This window comes from Phragmites australis, chromosome 1 (assembly GCF_958298935.1).
Source record: "Phragmites australis chromosome 1, lpPhrAust1.1, whole genome shotgun sequence".
In the NCBI taxonomy this organism is placed as follows: domain Eukaryota; kingdom Viridiplantae; phylum Streptophyta; class Magnoliopsida; order Poales; family Poaceae; genus Phragmites; species Phragmites australis.
The window spans coordinates 50,243,859-50,263,119 of record NC_084921.1 but is presented as its reverse complement, the minus strand read 5'-3'; the positions used below and the strand labels follow the sequence as shown (position 1 = coordinate 50,263,119).

The following is a 19,261-nucleotide window of genomic DNA, read 5'->3' as shown; positions in this document are numbered from 1 at the left end:
AAATTGAAGTATTAAGGTCATGTTTGTTTTTTTTTTTGGGTTCTGCTTCTACTGCTACCAGAAGCTAGAATAAACGATGTTTTAAAAAGTAATTTCTAAAGAAACCAAAAATTTACTTCTAAAAAAATAAATTAAAACTGAGAAGCTCGCTGAGAGATGTTTTTAATGCTATGTGTTGAGAAGTTAAAAGTTTATTGTGAAAGCAAATAACTTATTTTTAAAAACAGTATTTTAGACAAATCAAAATCACAACTTTTCAGAAAATTCCAAAAACAGAAGCTCAAACAAACAAACCTAAATTAATAAATAGTAAAGGTCATACAAAGCACTCTCAAACGGGTGACTCCATGATTTCGTGGACTAGTCGACTTACAGGTCTACCAACTTACATGTGTAGCGTGATCAAAACATTGCTTTAAATGTGAATCCGCTCCTATGAAAACCAATTAGCTCACATAGTTAGAGAGATATTACAAATTTTTACCATAATCTACTGATGTATCTGCTTCACTACGGATCTATGAATATATGAAGCAAATCTGAAGGTAGAGTCCTACCAAACAACTCCTACAAAACGTTAGAGCTCTCAGGTGTTAGGCTTGGTACCTCCTAATGGCATAGAATTTCCCCGTGGAGGATTGACGCGAGCATGGAACACGTCACTTTCGCCCGCTGCAGCCGGGCCCAACGCCCGTCTACAATAAGCGTCCCCGCAGGCATCCGTCCGGCGCAACCAGCGACCGATGAGGCGATGAGTCACCGATCGCATCACATTCACGCATCACTCCGCACAGCACACTAGACCAGAATCAGATCCGGCGGTAACCATGGCCGAGGGGTTCCAGCTCCAGGGTCGGCACGGCAAGTCCCGTGTCCGCGTCTCCCACGTGTGGAGCCGCCCCGCGACTGCCTCCCCTCCTACACCTCCAGCGACAACTCCGCCATCCTCGCCACCGATTCCATCAAGAACACCGTACGTCCCCCCACCCCCGCCGCCGGATGCTGTCGAGGCTTATTGGCTGATTTGGTAGGGCTTCATTTGGGCAGGTGTATGTTAAGGCGAAGGAGTGCATGGAAATGGTGTCCATGGAGGAATTCGCGGTGATTCTTGGAAAGCATTTTACCTCGTTGTATCCTCAGGTATAGAAACTCGAGACTTGTTTGTTGTATCCTCAGGTGATTCTTTTCTCAGTTGTCAAACGCCACCTAAAAACATATATTGGGCCACTTCTTTATATCTTTCGGTCTGGAACGTCTCAATACCTACCTTCCGCGCAGCATCATGGAGCTGGAGTCGTGATCGCTGTTCATCTTCCATCCTACACGGTCGGGCGGTTGGATTTATTGGGCTCGAAATGGGAAGCATAAACCATCCGCTCGCCTGCTGCAATGGCACGTGTGCAGGCGGGTACAGAACATGGCCGCACGCTACTGCTGCTGCGCAGAGCCCGGTTTCCTTAAGAGGCCAATACGTACCTCTCGTGCTTACAGGCTTGCGCTGCCGATGCTATCAACTCGCACAGGAAATTCTGGCTAAGTACGTATACCCAACTGGCCAATGGCAATAAATCGGCGATTACACATAGCTGATAAGCGAAAGTGCGCGCCGAAAGCCGTCACTTGATCACTACCCGTTTCTTACTCAATCCCAGGGCCGTGGACCACCGAGCCGCACGCACGTTCCATGGCGCTCCACGGTCCACGCCGTTATCGGTGGCGGCTCGTGGTGAGCTGACCCCCAATTATGAGCGCTGCGGTAGCGACCTCAGCGGGCGCCGTGCGGCCGGGCTGCAAGCTTGGCGCCTCACTCACTTGTCCCGCCTGCCTTCCATTTCACCAAGCCGCAGCTCCTGGAGGCTGGAGCTGGAAGAAGGCCGGTCGATTTTCTCGAGGAGAACGCGCGCTTTGCAGCGTCGTTTGGACGGATCGGAGGACGCTATAGTCCAGACGAGAGACGAGGTGTTGTTTTTGTTTCTGCTGCAGATCTAATCTAGTTAGCTTCAGCCTTCAGGGGGATGGCGCCCGTCCATCCTGGCATCGGCCCGGGCCCCCGGACGTGGCACATGGCGCCCACGCGCCCTGTAGCCTGGCGCCAATGGATTTCCGCTGTGAGGTTTGGCTCCAAGTTGGCACGCTGCTCGTATCCGTCTCGACTCTTGGGGATGTGGTGTCATGTACATGGATCCACGGGCTATTGGGCTGCAGGCTTGATGGATTGATGAAGGTATTGGGCTAACTCCGGGCCCATGCAACTCACGTTCCAAAGCACACAAGAAGGAAGCAGCAAAATAGAGGGGATCGAAGAATGAGGACCTGAACCCGGCGGCGACGAGCTGCGGCTCGAGGCGAGTCGAAAGACTCCATCTACCTCCCACCCTCTTCCTCCTCCTCTTCCCTCTACTACCCTCTTCCTCTCTCTAGAATCCTCCAGAACCTTCTAGAACATTCTAAACACTTGTATCCCGCTATTGTACCTTATATTATTGCATCAGTACCACGGGTTTGTTACATGTGGGCACATGGCGGAGATGCTTGTCTGACCTGACCAGCTCGGCTAGCTGGACCAACAACGCTTGACCAGGCGCCCATGTCATCACCTAGCTGCTGCCTACTAATAGGTAATAGGTAGTACTTGTGCACCATCGGCCCCTCATCATAGAATCCACGCCTGGTAATAGCCTCAGCTGAGGAGATGTAATTCTATCTTAGTAGATTTTTGTTTTGTGTGGGGTTTTTAAAGCAGGTTGATGTTTTTTAATTATACTCTGTGTATTATAGTTATATAGAGGTTAAAGGTAAATTTTTATGTGGTTATATCAGTTTAATGTAAAGATAAGAATTAATAACACTCATTTTTCAAAAACAAAATGGAATCAAGGCCTTGCCTGGTTTCCCTAACCACCAGTGGTCAACTCATCCCACGAGCTTAGAAAGAATGCAAGGGACGTGATGTGTGTGATGATAACGTTTCGGAGAATAGTTCGGCGCGAAAATGACGCAAATAGTAGCTAGTGAGCTGATATGAGCTGCATGCCACTTTCTGAGTTCTGATTAACCAAACCATTTCATTTCAGAGATGCGAGAACGAAAGCTTTTCTTACATGAGTCTGCAGTGCTTTGAGTTTTGAAACCAGGGATTTACTATACTTCTACGTGTGGGTACACAAGCATTGAACAGTTTATCAGAGCGCCGTGCCCCGGTTGATCAGAGGTTGGGGCACGATGGCGATGCTACATGGAGGAGCTAGCTAGGGAGTAGCGAGGTCCCAATGGACCTTCCAATTAGTTCGCCATTCGCTTTTGCAAAAAAATTAGTCGCTTAATTTTCAGGCTCTTTTTCTTTAAGTAGTTAGGGCCTTTTAGTTATGGCGATGATTATTTGCCATCGATAGTCAACTAAACACCTTTTATTGATAGGCAATAACTATAGTTATTCAATTAGTTGTTAGTTCGTAGTAGGGCGGATCCATCTTGTATTTACATGCTGCATAGAACATCAGTTAATTTTTATTTTTCAATAATTTATTATATGTAGCAGCTCAAGTGAGATATCTAGATCTCTAACAGATAGCTTAGAATACCCAATCATTTTTTTAGTCCATCATTGGTTTAAAGTCGGTACCTTTGCAAAAATATTTTATACCTAGCGTGGTGCATGCTGCGAACTTCATATACATGAGCGCGCGTATATATGTCTATGCTCTATCCTTCGATACCTCCCTGGTGTCTTGTGGTTGCACCATCCTTCTCTGACCTCGTTTCTTTGAAGGGTTTTCTTTGAGGGAGGGGGGGGGGGGGGGCTACCGTGTAGGTAGCATCGCCCATCGGTCAGGCCGAAATGGCAACTTGTAAAGGATATATGCATCTCCTTTGCCCAAAAATAAAAGGGAATTGAAAGAGAGAGGAAAGATTTGAGCATCCTATTTTCTTTTTGCGAACGGGCATGGTGTCCAGTGGCAGAGCTCTAGGCATGAGGCGAGCCGGCCATAGTTCGATCCTCCGCGTCGTATCTCATAAAAAAAACCTCCATTAGAAGTTGCAGGAAGGGAGCCCGGTGTAAAAAAAAAGACAGTGTTTGCTCGTGCAAGTACTCAATTCTATCAGCTAGTAGTAGCAAATTAGTGAAGATATATCTGAGAAAGCTAAAAGGCACTTCAGGAATATGGTTCTCTTGGCACTGTAATCGGTTTGCGTGTTTAATTTGTGGCTGGACAACTCAAGACGGTTAGTTCTGTTACTCGACATGAAGAGTACTGGATTGTCGTCAGGTTTCTTAATGGAATGGTTAACTGTGTCAACGGCCACATTCAGTACCTTATTTATAGAGCTTGCTGGAGCTTGATGATGCCACGAGCTGGTTTTGCCGACAAACTAGTACTAGCTCTATGTACGTGCATCTGATTTTGACTTACTCTAACCAAAATTTCAGATCGTGTAACTACTGGAGGTACAGCAGCGTTACTATTGCGGGCAAAGTTAGATTGCACATCAGTAGTACTCACTCCAGGCACTGTTGCGTGCCGTATTAATCACTGATATGTCTCCAAAATACGGTTAACTATAAATATACTCCCTCTAGTCATAAAAACATGATATTTTGGACAAATTTCTCGTCAAACTTTTGAATACTTGACTATCAATGTCTTTCAAAACATATAGATTAGCAACATGAAAATTATATGAGAAGATGGCTTGAAATGCACTTTTGTTTGGCTTTATAAGTATATTGTAATAGAAAATTATGCTCAAAGCTCTCTTGTGAAGACAGATTTGTTGTAAAAAACATCAAAATATTTATTTGTGACTAGAGGGAGTATTATGCAATGTATTTTAGTTCTTGATATAATTAATACTATAAATTTACCAAGCTTTCAAGACAAATATACATTTATCATTTCCATGCGCCTTATATAAATATTTATGAAAGTGTTTTAAAGCCAAAACTATATAAGTACATTCGGATAAAAGTCATGGTTATATTATTTCAAAAAGGGTCATGATTATCTTAGTAGAAGTGAAGACACAAGGAACAGGGAGGACCCAACCATTCGTCATTGGCACCAAGGGTCGTTGATCCATCACATCGCCAACTATTACCAGTATTAGGCTCCCTTTTTGTTGCTCTAAAATATGATTAGCCCTACTGTTTTTCTTTTAGCACTAAAGTATTGTACTGTAATACATCATGTATGGCTGGGGGTTGAACCGCTCCAATATCCAAAAGCTGAGATTTGGTTTACTGCCGCTTCTTAAATTCTCGAGGGGTTGGAGCCGTTCCCATGAAGCAAAAGCATCTGAATCTACCCTTACAAAACAGAAAAAAAATTATCCAAACATGCTTGCCTCAACATAGCAAGCAAGACGAAGGAGACTACCCGGCAGGCACGCGGGCAATTGTGATGGGGACATCTCTCTCCTCTAGTATGCAGCAAGCTAAAATGTATTCAGATTCTTGGTTGCCTGTTCGTTGGCCACCGGATCACAAGAATAAATTTATGCCGAATTTGCAGCAGCAACTGTTTCTTGAAGAGATCCTTCCTCAGCAAGTAGAAATTAGGCCATGTACAGCGAGCGGTACATGTGGCCGGACGCTTGCTAGCGGTTGTTTTTTCGTGCCAACATGTCGCCGAAGCGTTCGGCACCCCAAGAGTTTCAGCGTGGAAAAAACGGATTCAGTTTAGAGATTAGCGTGAAATTAGTTGCTTCCGTTCGAGGCATAGACTCTTATGCAAATGCTTCAGTAGTCTCTCTTGGTAAACATATACTAGTATATAAGCATCCTTGCACTATACGTTTCCTTCGAAGTGCATTGTGCACCACAGTCCCTCTGTCAATTTTAATCGTAAGAAATGATCACCCCACACCTCGGTGTCAAGTACTCCCTCTATTAAAGAATATAAGGCATATTTTATTTCAAAAATCAAACTTAATAAGTTTTAATAGGCAATTAGTCAAATTATATGCATATACAAATTTTATCTCAATAGATTTGTATTTTAAAGTATTTTTAATATGACGTTGATTTTATAGCATTTGACAGCATATTATAAAAGAAATTAATAGTCAAAGTTTACTTTTAATAACCTTTTCAAAACAAAATAAACCTTACGTTGTTGAACATAAGGAGTTAAGTATGCAAGTGGGTACCCAATAAGTAGTTTTGGGTCATTATTTAGTTTTTTTTAACTTAATTAGGGGAGAATAAATATTTAGATTATTTTGTTGAGTTTTGGGTCAATCCAATGACCCGAAAAATTTAAAACTTGCATCACATAGGGAGTACTTACTAACCTTGTCATTACGAGCGGCCATGGCGCAAGGCATATATAAGCCAAGGTTTTTAGTATCGCGATCCTATGTGAGATTGTTTTTTCCGATCAGAATTGGATCGTAGGATCACAATCTTATGAGATCTTTATTTTTAAAGTTTAATTTATTTTTTATATTAAAAATGTATTTAACAAGTATGAAACATCATTAAATATAAATTCTGAAGATACAAACTAATAAAACATGTTAGATTAAAGTAATAGACTTAATTATGTATAGATGTTGACAAAGTATGTTGTTAAGATTAGGATCATATGTAGGTGTAGGACCAAGATAGATAACTAGAGGTGGGTGAATAAACGTTTTATAGATTTCTTGCGAAATAGATGGTTTACTTCTAGTTCACTTAACGCTCTAAAAAACACACAATGAAAACATAAAGTTTAGAGAGATAAAGTAAGAAAAAAGGTCAAAGGCAATATGACTCTACGGATATAATATGAAACATAAGTTCTATTCAAGACCTTTCTATGTGTCTTTATACACAAAAACTTAAAATTTGGATGATGAACAAAGCAAAAAGACAATCACCGAAAGAAGTAACTCTCCGAGTTGATAATCTAAAGGCAAGGGGATTAAAAACTCTCTCAAATACATGAGCATATTAACGTTTATGCCTCTAGTAACAAAAAGATTTACTTCACAAAGGTGAGAAAAAAACAGCTCAAAAGGAAAACGAAAAACACGATCGAAAAAGGCAAACTTGCAAGAAAACCAATAAAAATAGACTAAAAGGAGGAGAATTCAAGCATATGCAAAAATATAAACTTCATTACTCAAAGAGAGCAGTCCTATTTTATGCGGATTACATATTGTTTCTCTCATAAAAACTCTAGCATATTATAAAGACTAAGTCTATCCTCTCATCTCTTCCAAAATCTGTCACTAGGCTCTCAAATGGCTATCTCAACCTCACTCTATAGCTTTGCCGCTCTATTTATAAGCATATGGAGTTGCTTTCACGCTTAAGTTTACTTGTTCCCAAAATACCCCTCAATGGTATTACACTTCTACCTACCACTGAGACATTTTGATCCATCGCTCCGTCCATCGAACGGCCATGACTTCTTCACGACTTATCTTTGCCTCGGCGCAAGCCTCGTGATGATGTCACGTGACCATCCAGTCCTCCTGTGGTTTTATGATCAAACCGTGAAACACTAGCACGCTTTTTAAAGCGTGACTAGCCATCACTTGCTTCTCCTCAAGCTAAGCGCTTTGATGTCAACGTGTGTCCTTCGTCTTGCGATCTTGACTGCCGGCAAGTCTCTCCCGATCCCGATCCCTCAGACCATATTGTCACTTGCACCGGCATCTCCTTCACTTGACTTTGTCGACACGTCATCTTTATCAATCACCTTATACTTTGCTTGATCTCCACGTGTACTACTAGGATCACTCTTGACTCCACCCGACCTTCTTGATCATCCAGCACCAAGCACCTGCTTGGCCCTAATCATCCCGCCGTTGACCGTCAAGTTACATCTATCACCTGCACGCTATGAAGCAAACAAACATGTTTCTCTCACTCTAAAACAATCTCCAAGTTAGCTCAAAACAAAAATCCTCAAATGAAAGCACATCATGTAAAAATCATGAACACTGGATGTTCCGATGTGTTCTACTTCTGAACACTGGATCATCCGGTGAGTGTAGCTCTTTCTTCGTACTAAAAATTTGCTCTCTACAAGAATTAGTCCGGTGATATACTTCGGTGTGCACACTGTTCACCACCGAACAATCCTATGCACAAAAGTCCCCTATGCGCTGAAAAATTATTCTCTGCAAGAAAAGGTCTGGTGTACTCTCTGGTATTCACATAGCTCATCACCGGACTGTCCGGTGAATATAACTCACTAGAACTCAGTTTGAATCCTTCTCTGTTGGAAATAGTCTGGTGAACACAAGTAGCCAACATCGGACTATCTGATGCCTATTTCGAATTTTGCCATTAAATTGAAAACCTCCTGCGTCAGCATCAGCACCACACGGGATCATCCGGTAAAACCAATTTCCTAGACACTGGATAATACGGTGAGAACAAATCACCTGGACTCAGAGAAAATCATTCCAATTCTATTTTCATTCAACTCAAGTTAGTTATGAACAAGAACGAGCATCAATAAATATATATTAACCAAGTTCAAGTTAACTCAAGTATTATCAATGACTTATCATATATATCCATCATTACACTTATCTACTTATTTTATAAGTAGGATATTAAGGATTCTGTGAGATCGTTAGAACTCTTATCTAAACTTATGATATTTTAAATTTAAAATATATGATAGAATCAGCATAGTTTCGATTTAATATGATATGATCCTAAAATTCTATGATTCGTATTAGGATCATCACAACCTTGATATAAGCTCCTCCTCTCCTCTATACACGGATTTAAATAGCCAACAGGTAACAGCACACCAGAACAAAAACAAGAAGCCAGATCAAAAGCCAAACCAAATCCCCAACAGTGGAGGCGGCACCGCACCACGAGCGCAGCCGCGAGAGCTCTTCTCAGGCGCGGGAGACCGGAGACGTCGGCCCCACACCGTCGCCAGACTCGGCCGGAGAGAGGGGGGGGGGGGGGCGGAGCGCTCCGCCTGTGGCCAATGTCGGTGGAGAGAGGCCAGCGGTGACGCCGGTAAGGTCCCTGTCTCGAGTGGTGGCGGTTGGTGGGAACTGTGTGCGGTACAGTTGATAAACTTCTAGCTTTCCTGTGAGGGGTGAGTTTGCTTCTCTTGTAGACTGTAGTACAGTGGCTACTTCAGCCATGGATTTTTCAGGCTGAATGTTTCTAATGGATTTGCGTGGTTAAGTTTTCCTATGCGGGTAAGTTGGGTGTGTCAAGGATTATGACCGGATTCGATGGAACAGGAGTATGTTTTGTTCAAATTCGAACTGTGCAGCGTGCACCAAAGCTGCTTGATTCATGCATGTTTTGATGATTTTTGCAGAAATCGCCGAGGGTATGGAGCTGAGTGGAGCTGTGGCGCGTAGGGGGATCCGAGAAATTTCATTACTTGAGATTAATGTTTTGCAAGTGCAAGTTGGTGCTCTGAAGTTTTAGCAGTTGTGTTGAGAGGTTGCGAACCATGGAGTCACGGATGGATCAGTACGAGGTTATGGAGCAGATTGGCCGTGGCGCCTTTGGTGCTGCCATCCTCGTGAACCACAAGATAGAGAAGAAGAAGTATGATGCAAGTTGCTTAAGTTTACTTGTAGAGTCTGTTGGCCCCTTAAGGTGCCTAATTGACAGCTGCTTGGTTTGCTATTGCAGGTATGTGTTGAAGAAAATACGCCTTGCAAGGCAGACCGAGCGGTGCCGCAAGTCTGCACATCAAGAGGTCAGCCAAAGATTAGCGTGCTTAGTTTTTCTTTTGTGCTGGTTATCAATTAGTAATATCTTTGAGGAATTGATAGAAGAAATGGAAATTGCAGATGGCCCTTATTGCTCGCTTGCAACATCCTTACATCGTCGAGTTCAAGGAGGCATGGGTTGAGAAGGTTCATTCTTTAGTGCATGCACCTTTGTATGCTTTTTGTTTGGTTTCATCCTGGTTTAGCTCAATTTGTGAGTGACGACAGGGCTGCTATGTTTGCATCGTGACGGGATATTGTGAAGGTGGCGATATGTGAGTGTGGTCTGCTTGTTGGAAGATACCTTCTCTGTTGCTGTTGCAATGACACTTTTGTCTCACTATGTTCTTTCCTAACAGGGCTGAATTGATGAAGAAAGCAAATGGGACATACTTCCCAGAGGAGGTAACTATGACTTTTATGGTCCTTTTTTTCATGCATTGAGAAAACAATATGCATAAGTGCACTAACTGTTGCAAATAACCTTCAGAAACTGCTGAAATGGTTCACTCAATTGGCAATAGCTGTTGATTACTTGCATTCAAATTTCGTTTTGCATCGGGATCTCAAGGTAAGTGACAAAGTATAGTAATGCGGTCAGTTTATTATGCAGGTATTTATGATGTATAACCTCTCTTTTTTGCAGTGCTCAAACATATTTCTCACTAAAGATCAGGACATTCGTCTTGGTTAGTTTCCCATGCTAATTCAAATACAGTAACTGTGCTTTACACTTTACATCTTATGTATTTTTCAATGCTTCATTTCTGTAGTTTAAATATCTCTATTTCACTTGCAGGAGATTTTGGCCTGGCCAAGACTTTAAAAGCAGATGATTTAGCCTCTTCAGTAATCTTTTCCCTTATTTCCCTTTTTTCTTGGTTCAAAATGTTTCCTTCCTCTTCTGTTTTGAAATCCTGCATGAAAAATAGAGCCACATGTTGACTCATCCTTTTATGTTCTACTTACATTATGTTAGTTGCCTTGCCTGTTCTCAAAATCTTATGTTCTAGAATGACACTTCTTAGGTTGTGGGAACACCAAATTACATGTGCCCAGAGTTGCTTACAGACATTCCTTATGGATTCAAGTCAGATATATGGTCTCTTGGTAATAATTTCTTACTTTATATGTTTAGAAGAATTAATGTTAGATGTCTAGTTTTAGCTGATATATGTTTGTGCAGGATGTTGTATGTATGAGATGGCTGCTCATCGTCCTGCTTTCAAGGCTTTTGTGAGTTCTTATCGTCTTCTGCTCCTTGCATTACAGCTATTTAACAATAGTTTCTATCCAGAGATGATTTAATATTTGTCTGCCAGTAGATGCCTTCATTGTCAACTTCAGTGCAGGTCCTATTTCTAACCATGTTTCATAACTTGTCCTTCCTATGCGGCAAGCAAATGATTGAATTTACTTTGATGTGCTAAACACATCCATCTATGATGTATAAACCAATCAACTATGAAAACGACCACATGTCATTACAGACTGATGGAAGATTAGATGCGATTAATAGAAGATTAGGTGCACTAATTGATGCAGAAAGTCACTAGGCTGCCTACTGGAAGGACAAGATTGACTAGAGCACTATGAATAAATTAAGCTATTAGCTATGCATGTTGCAATGGAAAATGAAAGATAAACTAGAACACCAGTTACTCTTTTCAGTTAGCAGGAACAGTGATTGGGCATCTTCCTTTGGGAGGTTGTGACCTTAACATCTATGTTGAACAATTTAATTTTCACTTCTTCTACCGTATTCATTTAAGTAAGCACCAAAAAGGACCAGACAGCAGGGAAATATTGACCTCTTCAGTCTTTAGTGCGGTTCTGACTCTTGGAAGACGCAAGTCACATTATAGAAATAATGACTTTCGCTGACCATCCTCTCTCTGCCTCCTTCCCTCCCCTCTTTATGTATGTGCAAGTGCACTTTCATACACATGCTATATTGCTATGTGAAACATTATATAGGAGAACGATGAGTTTCTTATTCAGGTTCATAACATACTGGGTCATGATCCATGCAGGAAATTCGTTTCTGGATTTCTGTGAATGATGTAGGTTTTTAGGTCTCGTGGACTTTCAAAATGTATTTGAAGAGGTCTACTATTATCTCCCAAGTTTGAATGCTCTGCTTTTAAATCTATACAGATTGGAGCGCACAATTTAGATGGAAGTTTTGAATCAAAATAATGACGTGAATATCAGTTCCTTTGCATCTGAACTTATCAAATTGCTACTGTGCTTCAATTTTATATTATTGCACAGCCTTTACTGTGTGACGATGATATCAATTTCAAGATTGCAAAAGTTCATGTGAGCTTAAATCTGTTCTATGTTTCTTTCAGGATATGGCTGGACTGATAAGTAAGATAAATCGCTCCTCCATTGGCCCTTTGCCCACTTGCTATTCTTCATATATGTAAGTACATCTGAACAGTTGTTCTTCACAGTACATTTGGCAATCAAATTGGTTGTATAAAGAAGTTTCTCATCTGGCTTTCTTATTTGAAGATAATTTCAAGGTCATAGCTATTTATCTAATGTTTTGAAACATTTCTGTCGTTTCCAAAGCACAAACTAGTTATTTCATACTGTATTAGATACTTCGTCTTTCAGCTTCTTGAGTCAAGTGATGTCTGCTAGCAGATGCAGCACCTTTTGTTCTTCACTAAAAAGGATCACCTTTTTAATTGGCATATTATAATGAGTTTACCGGATTTGCTGTTGAATGTAGGAAAACACTTATCAAAAGCATGTTGAGGAAGAGTCCTGAACATCGGCCCATTGTAAGCTATTATGCACATAGATGCCTCCCCTTCAACTGCAATACTTGTTTGTCACATTTACAAGATTCTGAGAGTATTTGTCACACTTTGTAAACAGACATCCGAGATTCTGAAAAATCCATACCTGCAACCTTATGTAAATCAATACCGTCCTTTTGCTGATATGTTACATCCCGGTCGATCGCCGCAGAAACCTGTAACCAGTTCACGGAGCAGTCAGAGAAGTATGTCTGAGAGTCAGTGTAGTAGCATTTCTGGCAGTGATATGGACAGTATACAATCAAGTAAAAGAAACACATCGGGACCAGCTTCAAGTTCCAACAACACCATTTATACTGAAGGTGCTGAAACTACTGATCATATGTTGGTTAAAAAATGTTCAAGACCTGATGATCTTCAGAGCCATAAAGACACTACTGGTCCTGAACTGGAGAGACAAGACTCATCTAAATCCATACATATTAATAAGCATACCAGACATGAGAGTAAGCAACCAAAAATCATCAAGAAGATACTAACAACTCTAAGAGAGGAGAGCAAGTTCAGGGAAAGCAATTCACCTGTGAGAGCTAACCGTGTAAAGCTAAATTCACCTAGCAATAGAGAGCGATCATCTGACGATTCAAAACACAACAGTGATAATTCCTCCAGTTCAAAGTCTAGTGAAGTGACATCACATGAATCATCAAAGGTAGGCCGTGAACCTGTGAAACGAGGACAAGTATCTCCTCCCTTGAAGCATTTGGTAAGGATCAATGTTTTTCTCTTGCTAAACCCAGCGTCTATGCGTTGCTAATTTTTTATGTTTCTGGTACTATCTTGCAGTTACCAATTGTTGAGTATTCTGCGAAGGTTAAGGCTAAAATAAATGAGCCGCTACAGCTAGACCCTGTGAAGGAGGTTGTGGAAGATGATGATGCAGCTTCAGGGAAGGCTAAGAACAAAACACCACCCAGTTTTATTATATGTCCTAGTATTCCTGCTCGGAGGCAAGGAGTTATGAGTCCAAGTCGTCAACACACTGGGAAGAAACAAGCTCAGAATAAGGTCATGACAGAGCATGCAAAAAGTCCTTGCCAACCTGTCAATAGTCCAAACAATGCTCTCGTGCAACTTCCAGGTGTTCCAATGGTTCCTCCAAGTCATCTGGAAGGTATTCAGAGGAAACTGGGCAATTCACAGGTGAAATCTGCTCCACCTAGGGCTGTAGCAACCAAGGAAGATAGCAGCGCTTGCTCCAGTTCTACAATTGGTTATGCTGAAAATATCGACCAGTCTGAACCATCTGAACCTGATTCACCAACCTACTTGGTCTCATCCTGCAAATGTTTGATCCCTGACACTACCATACAAAAGCATGGCGTAGCAACTAAACCAAGTTCAGAGGTCAACACCACCAATATTCAGAAGGAAATGACTAGTAATGGTGATATTAGTCTGAGCTCAGCCATAAAGCCATCTTTTGATATTACTGAACAAGAGTTTATTTGCAAGGATGACATGCCCTCCAGTATGGTGAGCCAGAGCAATGGCACAGTCACTGCACAAAGTGATGAAGACAAGTTCACAGTGCAAGAACTGCTTTCATCAGTACCAGATGCTGCTTCCTTTGTTCCAACAACAACAAAAAATATATCACCAGACAAAGGGTCCACTCCTCTTCAGTCATCAGAGAAATCATCAGCTACTCATGTAAACCCCCCTCCATTTGAGGACGCTATACATGTCATTACACACAACAACTTTCGTGTCAGTGGTGAGCAGGCAGTAAAAGAGAGTGCTGAAACGGGAGTGCAAAGCACTGACGTTGGCAAACTTCTTAACGTGGTAAGAGAAGAGAGAGATGCGAGAAGCATCCAGCCAAACCTTATACCTTCTGGACTTATTGATTCTTCTACAGTGAAGCCGAATGTCTCAGAAGGTAATTCTACCATTCAGAAACCAGCCAGTACAGATGTGATAAAATTAACCACCGTGCCAGAAGTAAATTTTAGTACTCCGGAGATCGACAATGGATGCAAGGAGGAAGCATCTCCAGCTAAGGAAACACTAGATGTCACATCCTTCAGGCAGCGATCTGAGGCTCTTGAAGGGCTCTTAGAGCTTTCTGCGGAGCTACTGGAACACAGTAGGTTGGAGGAGCTTGCGATTGTTCTGAAGCCATTTGGGAAGGCCAAGGTGTCCCCTCGAGAAACGGCAATTTGGTTGGCTAAAAGTTTTAAAGGCATGATGAATGACGAACTCGCAGTTCCACATGAGTACTCGTAGCCTTTACCTTCTCTATTGATTTTTTTTTGTGCTCTGAATCTGCAAAGGTTGTTTGTCATATCCCGCTTCTTCACCTCGTGTGATCAAATGGTCCCATGTTTTCCATTTCTATAGTTCTCCATTCTTTAGCATATGGTGTAAATAGCCAGGACTTGTGAAAAGAAATAAGACACGCCAAAGATGATGTTAAATTTACATGATCAAGCTGGTGGAAGGACTACTTTCACCAAATATTTATTTGCCCATATCCAAATTGTACGAAATGCATTTACATTTTCTGTCATATAATTAGTTTGTCAACAACTCTTAAAGCGTCCCACATATAAGCATTTTGATAACATTATGTACCTATATATAATAAGCTGATTTTAGCATCAGACAGGCACAAACCCCTTTTGTCCCGGCAGGGTTGCATGTTGTGTGCATTAGATGTACTCTTTCATTTCCTACTACTGAAACTGTAGAGATATCTTCTCCTAAAAAAACTGTAGAGAAATCATCCTACAAGCGTACGATTATTTTCTTATTACAAGTGGTGCTGATGCTGTTGGCTTGTTGGGACTTGCTTCGTTTTATTGACTCTTTGATCGCAAGTGCTATGTCTCAGCTGTAGCCTCTTTACCTAGTTACAGCTGCATCTTCATGGCTTCCTGGGCAGCTTTCAAGCTTTGCTATTTCCGCCGGCCGGCAGTGCTGTCTAGCTTTCCTAAGCATATCTCTTGCTGTTGCATTGCTGGCTGCCGTTGCTTTTACCGCTAGCAAGGCCAAATGTTCCATGGTACATCAGTACCAAGTAATGTCGTATTGGTCATGACTCGTTAGCACTTCCAGTTGCCCAAAATTTATTATTCCTGGTAAGCATCGACGGATCGGCTTTAGAGCCCTCGACGGTTTCGCCAGTCTCGTCTTCAGATGGTATGACACATATCATCCGTCTCGAACAAGGCCGCCCTCTTTAATCTGTCGATTCCTTGGGGTCCTCTCCCTCCAGCCATGAACCATCCACCGCAAGGAGTTGTTTATGGCTACAGCGAGCTCACCTACGTGTCCAGCTGCGGCGCTGCCCCATACATTCAGCCACAGTCACAGCCGCCACCACCACCGCCTCCCCCACGGCCCCGCCTGAGCCCGTTCCGCATCCTGGTCAGAGCCTTCATCGCGGTCTGCACTGTCATCGGCGTACTCGCGCTCCTCATCTGGCTCATCTACCGCCCCCGGACGATCCAGGTCGCGGTCAGCACCGCGACGCTCGCCCGCTTCGACCTGAACTCCACGGCGAGCGCCCCGGTGCTGTCCTACAACCTCACCGCGCGCCTGGCCATCTCGAACCCCAACGGGCGCGTGTCCATCTACTACGATGAGCTACAGGCGGTGGGGTTCTACCAGGCGGAGCGCTTCGGCCGGACCGCCCTGCCGGTAACGTTCCAGGGCACGAGGCACACCGACACGGTGCCGGCTGTGCTCGTGGGCAGCTCGCCCATGGGCTTCGGGGACTCGGGCGTCGATGCCTTCCGTGATCACAGTAACATGAAGCTGTTCCCCGTGGATCTGTGGGTCGACGGGGTCGTGCGGTACAAGTTCGGCGAGCTGACGACCACCACGGCGAGCACGCTGTCGGTCAAGTGCCATCTGGCGCTGCAGCTGATGGTGGCATCGGGTTGGGTCGAGTGCACTGTGATCGACTTCTGATAATTTCGCGTATGCTGTATTGCTGTAGCATCGACGTGGGCTCTTGGCGTTTGTATCTTTGGGAATTTTTTCTTTAGAGGACGTTGCTTTGGGATCTGAGAGGAAGGAAACTACAGGATGCGTCTGTGAGCCGTCCGTGGCTTTCACCTCACGCGTCAGAAAGATAGGGGAGATCTCGACAAATATAACTCCGCAATATGTTACACACGAATAATTTATTTCAGTCATTTATCTTTCTCATCTTATTCATCTGGATTTTCTCATTTACTTTATAATTTTTTTATTTATTATTTTAATACAAATTTTAACATAAATAAATGATATATCAGTATGGTATCTACGTACCTTTCGGGAGATCTCCAATCTGGTGACGAGGGCGGTCCAAAAGACAAAATCTTAGAATTTCAGGTTTTAGGCCGGCTGAGATTTTCTATGACCGCAGGCTTGGGCTAAGGTAGCTGAGACTCCTTAGCGTTATAGGGGCCCAAATAGAAAAGGATGGGCTGCGGTTAGTGGGATCGGGCACATCTGTGATTTTTTATATATTTTGAATCAAAAGGTTGCAAAAATAAGTGTTCCTTTGAATTTTGAAACAATTAAAAAAATAGGCTGTTGTCACCGTTGAAAGGGACGAGTGCTTATCGCATTTACAACAGGTAATAAGTTAATAAATAAATAAAAATATAGCATTGCAATGCTCTCAAAATCAAAATACTATTAAAATAGTTATGAATTTTTTTTAAAAAAAAATATGATGTAAAGCTGGGCAAGCAGTTGGGAACAAGGAAAGGAGAATGAGGCACAAATCAGAATTGGAAGAAGGTGCGAACAGAGAGAACCTTGCGAGAAGTGCCGGATGCGCCACTCGGACCCAATCGCGTTGTCAACTAACCGCGTATGGTTTCTCCAGGCACGATGGAGAGGTGTCTGCTGGCTGCTTATCTAAGTCGCGGGTACCTGCGTGGTAGGTTTTTTTCGTAAAGAAATCTGTGAATTCATGTCCCGACTCTATATCAGCGAAATTTCCGCCAAAACCGCGACTAGTAGAACACTAGAACTTCGATATCTATGACGACCTATCCACCAAGATGTCCTCTCTCTCTCTCTCTCTCTCTCTCTCTCTCGATTTTTCAACACAGCAAACGCAAGCAAACAGCTACCAGCTTTGCCGCGCAAAACTGTAAACAAAAGGAACGACTCATACCACCGGAAAATTAACCAACGCCAACGCATCTAGAACTCTGAAAAACGAACGCGCGTCCGTGTCTCTCGTTGCATATAAATATCACTAGCTAGCTACTAATCGATCACCATCATATCTCTGAGCAAATTGATCACACACTTGTATTTGCGAGCAAAATGGCGGCCTACGATAAGCAGCAGCCGCAGCCGCAGCTGAACGCCGCGTACTACGGCCCGCCGATCCCCCCACAGCTGGCGGCGTACTACGGCCCGCCCGCGGCCCACGCCGGAGTGGGCCGCGCTGCCTGTTCTTCTTCCTCTTCAAGGTTGTCGCCCTGGTCGTCATCGCGCTCGGCACGGTCTCCCTCGTGCTCTGGCTCATCTTCCGTCCGGACACCCCCAAGGCGTACGCCGACTCCGCCGCGCTCTCCCGCTTCGACCTCGGCGCTGGCAAAGGCGGGGAACTCCTCCAGTACAACCTCACCGTCGACATCCGCCTGCGGAACCCCAACCGCTTCGGGATCCACTACGACTACGCCGAGGCGCAGGCGTTCTACGACGGCGACCGGTTCGGGTTCGACCCCCTGCAGCCGTTCTACCTGGACAGCAAGAGCGACGGCAGGATCACGGCCGCGTTCAGCGGCTCGACGGTGATGACCGATGACGACGTGCAGCGCACGTACCGGAGGGAGACGAGGGAGGAGTTCTACTATGTTAAGGTGAAGGTGTACTTGGACCTCAGCTTCAAGGTTAGGGTCTTCAAGTTGCACGATTACAAGAACAAGATCACCTGCACGCTGCGGCTGCCGGTGCCCGCCGCTGGCAACGCGAACTCCACGGCGATGACAGCGCTAGGGACGAGGTGCAACGCGGACTTCTGATCCTTGCCGATTGTCTGTTGACTATTGTATATGTTTGGGTGGTAGTTTGTACATGTCATTTTAGATCATGTATAGGTGTGCATGCATGCTTAATTTTGATCAGCGTGTACATTCTTTTGTTTTTTTATGCATAGATGAGTGAACAAATCTCTATCTTGCGTTCGTTGATTTTATGTTGTGGTGATATATATTTTCTTCACAAATTGATGAAGCTTGCCTGCCTGTGTAGTTCTCCCTATTCTAGATTCACACTCTGTTTGGTCGATTTGGAGAATTGAACATGTTGGAGATAGGGGGGATGGGGTGCGCATCTGGATGGCAGGGCGCAAATCCTGATTAGCGACGCGCGCGCTCCGTTGCTCGTGTCTCCTCTGATAGATCCAAACTTTCTCTTTTTGGAAAAATAATTCGAAAACTTTTTTTTCAAAACTTGTCTGAGCAAACTTTTCTCGTTTATTTTATTTTAAAACTTGTCCTCAAAACTTTTTCTCGTTAATTTTTTCGGAAAATTTGTTTAGAAAACTTATTCGGAAAACTTTTCTAAAAATAGAAAGAAGCGGAAGGAAAAAAATTCCAAAAATAAAAAGTTAGAGGGTTGTCTGAGAAGTTACTACTTTGGCTCCAGGGCGCGGCGTGTGGAATAGAAGCATCCATGCTAGGGGTCTGTTGAGTTTGGGGTTTGGAGGTGGTATTTATACACAAGGAACGATAATGTGACTACAGGTTTGGTAGATTTGGAGAATTGAACATATT

General features: G+C 43.2%; 2 protein-coding genes, 1 long non-coding RNA gene and 1 pseudogene across 4 annotated transcripts; all 4 read left to right on the top strand.

Moving 5' to 3' along the window:
- The first annotated feature begins 751 nt into the window (after positions 1–751).
- Positions 752–1,407, top strand: LOC133890558 (uncharacterized). Its single transcript, XR_009904072.1, has 3 exons — positions 752–973; positions 1,048–1,140; positions 1,279–1,407. It is a non-coding gene; the product is annotated as an uncharacterized LOC133890558 (long non-coding RNA).
- A 7,294-nt stretch (positions 1,408–8,701) lies between these two features.
- Positions 8,702–15,003, top strand: LOC133925083 (serine/threonine-protein kinase Nek5-like). 2 transcript variants are annotated; one of them, XM_062370925.1, is made up of 15 exons: positions 8,702–8,977; positions 9,291–9,526; positions 9,614–9,680; positions 9,775–9,840; positions 9,922–9,968; positions 10,053–10,098; positions 10,184–10,264; positions 10,340–10,382; positions 10,493–10,542; positions 10,722–10,803; positions 10,880–10,929; positions 12,048–12,121; positions 12,437–12,488; positions 12,586–13,233; positions 13,314–15,003. In XM_062370925.1, the coding sequence occupies exons 2-15, from the start codon at positions 9,429–9,431 to the stop codon at positions 14,754–14,756; spliced, it is 2,847 nt and encodes a 948-aa protein (XP_062226909.1). In that variant the 5' UTR covers positions 8,702–8,977; positions 9,291–9,428; the 3' UTR covers positions 14,757–15,003. The 2 variants fall into 2 exon arrangements, with proteins under 2 accessions (XP_062226909.1, XP_062226900.1); XM_062370916.1 differs by lacking the exon at positions 8,702–8,977 and adding an exon at positions 8,988–9,165.
- Positions 15,004–15,749: 746 nt separating this feature from the next.
- LOC133885826 (NDR1/HIN1-like protein 10) lies at positions 15,750–16,445 on the top strand. The gene has a single exon (XM_062325583.1). The coding sequence runs from the start codon at positions 15,750–15,752 to the stop codon at positions 16,443–16,445; it is 696 nt and encodes a 231-aa protein (XP_062181567.1).
- A 1,333-nt stretch (positions 16,446–17,778) lies between these two features.
- On the top strand, positions 17,779–18,539 carry LOC133890551 (NDR1/HIN1-like protein 10; annotated as a pseudogene).
- Positions 18,540–19,261: the final 722 nt, after the last annotated feature.

Bases quoted from the DNA above. Each gene is read 5' to 3' on its own strand.
- LOC133885826 (XM_062325583.1), top strand. From the start codon at position 15,750: ATGAACCATCCACCGCAAGGAGTTGTTTATGGCTACAGCGAGCTCACC.
- LOC133925083 (XM_062370925.1), top strand. From the start codon at position 9,429: ATGGAGTCACGGATGGATCAGTACGAGGTTATGGAGCAGATTGGCCGT. The intron at 9,527-9,613 runs GTATGATGCAAG...TTGCTATTGCAG, and splicing joins CACAAGATAGAGAAGAAGAA to GTATGTGTTGAAGAAAATAC. The intron at 10,265-10,339 runs GTAAGTGACAAA...TCTTTTTTGCAG, and splicing joins TTTTGCATCGGGATCTCAAG to TGCTCAAACATATTTCTCAC.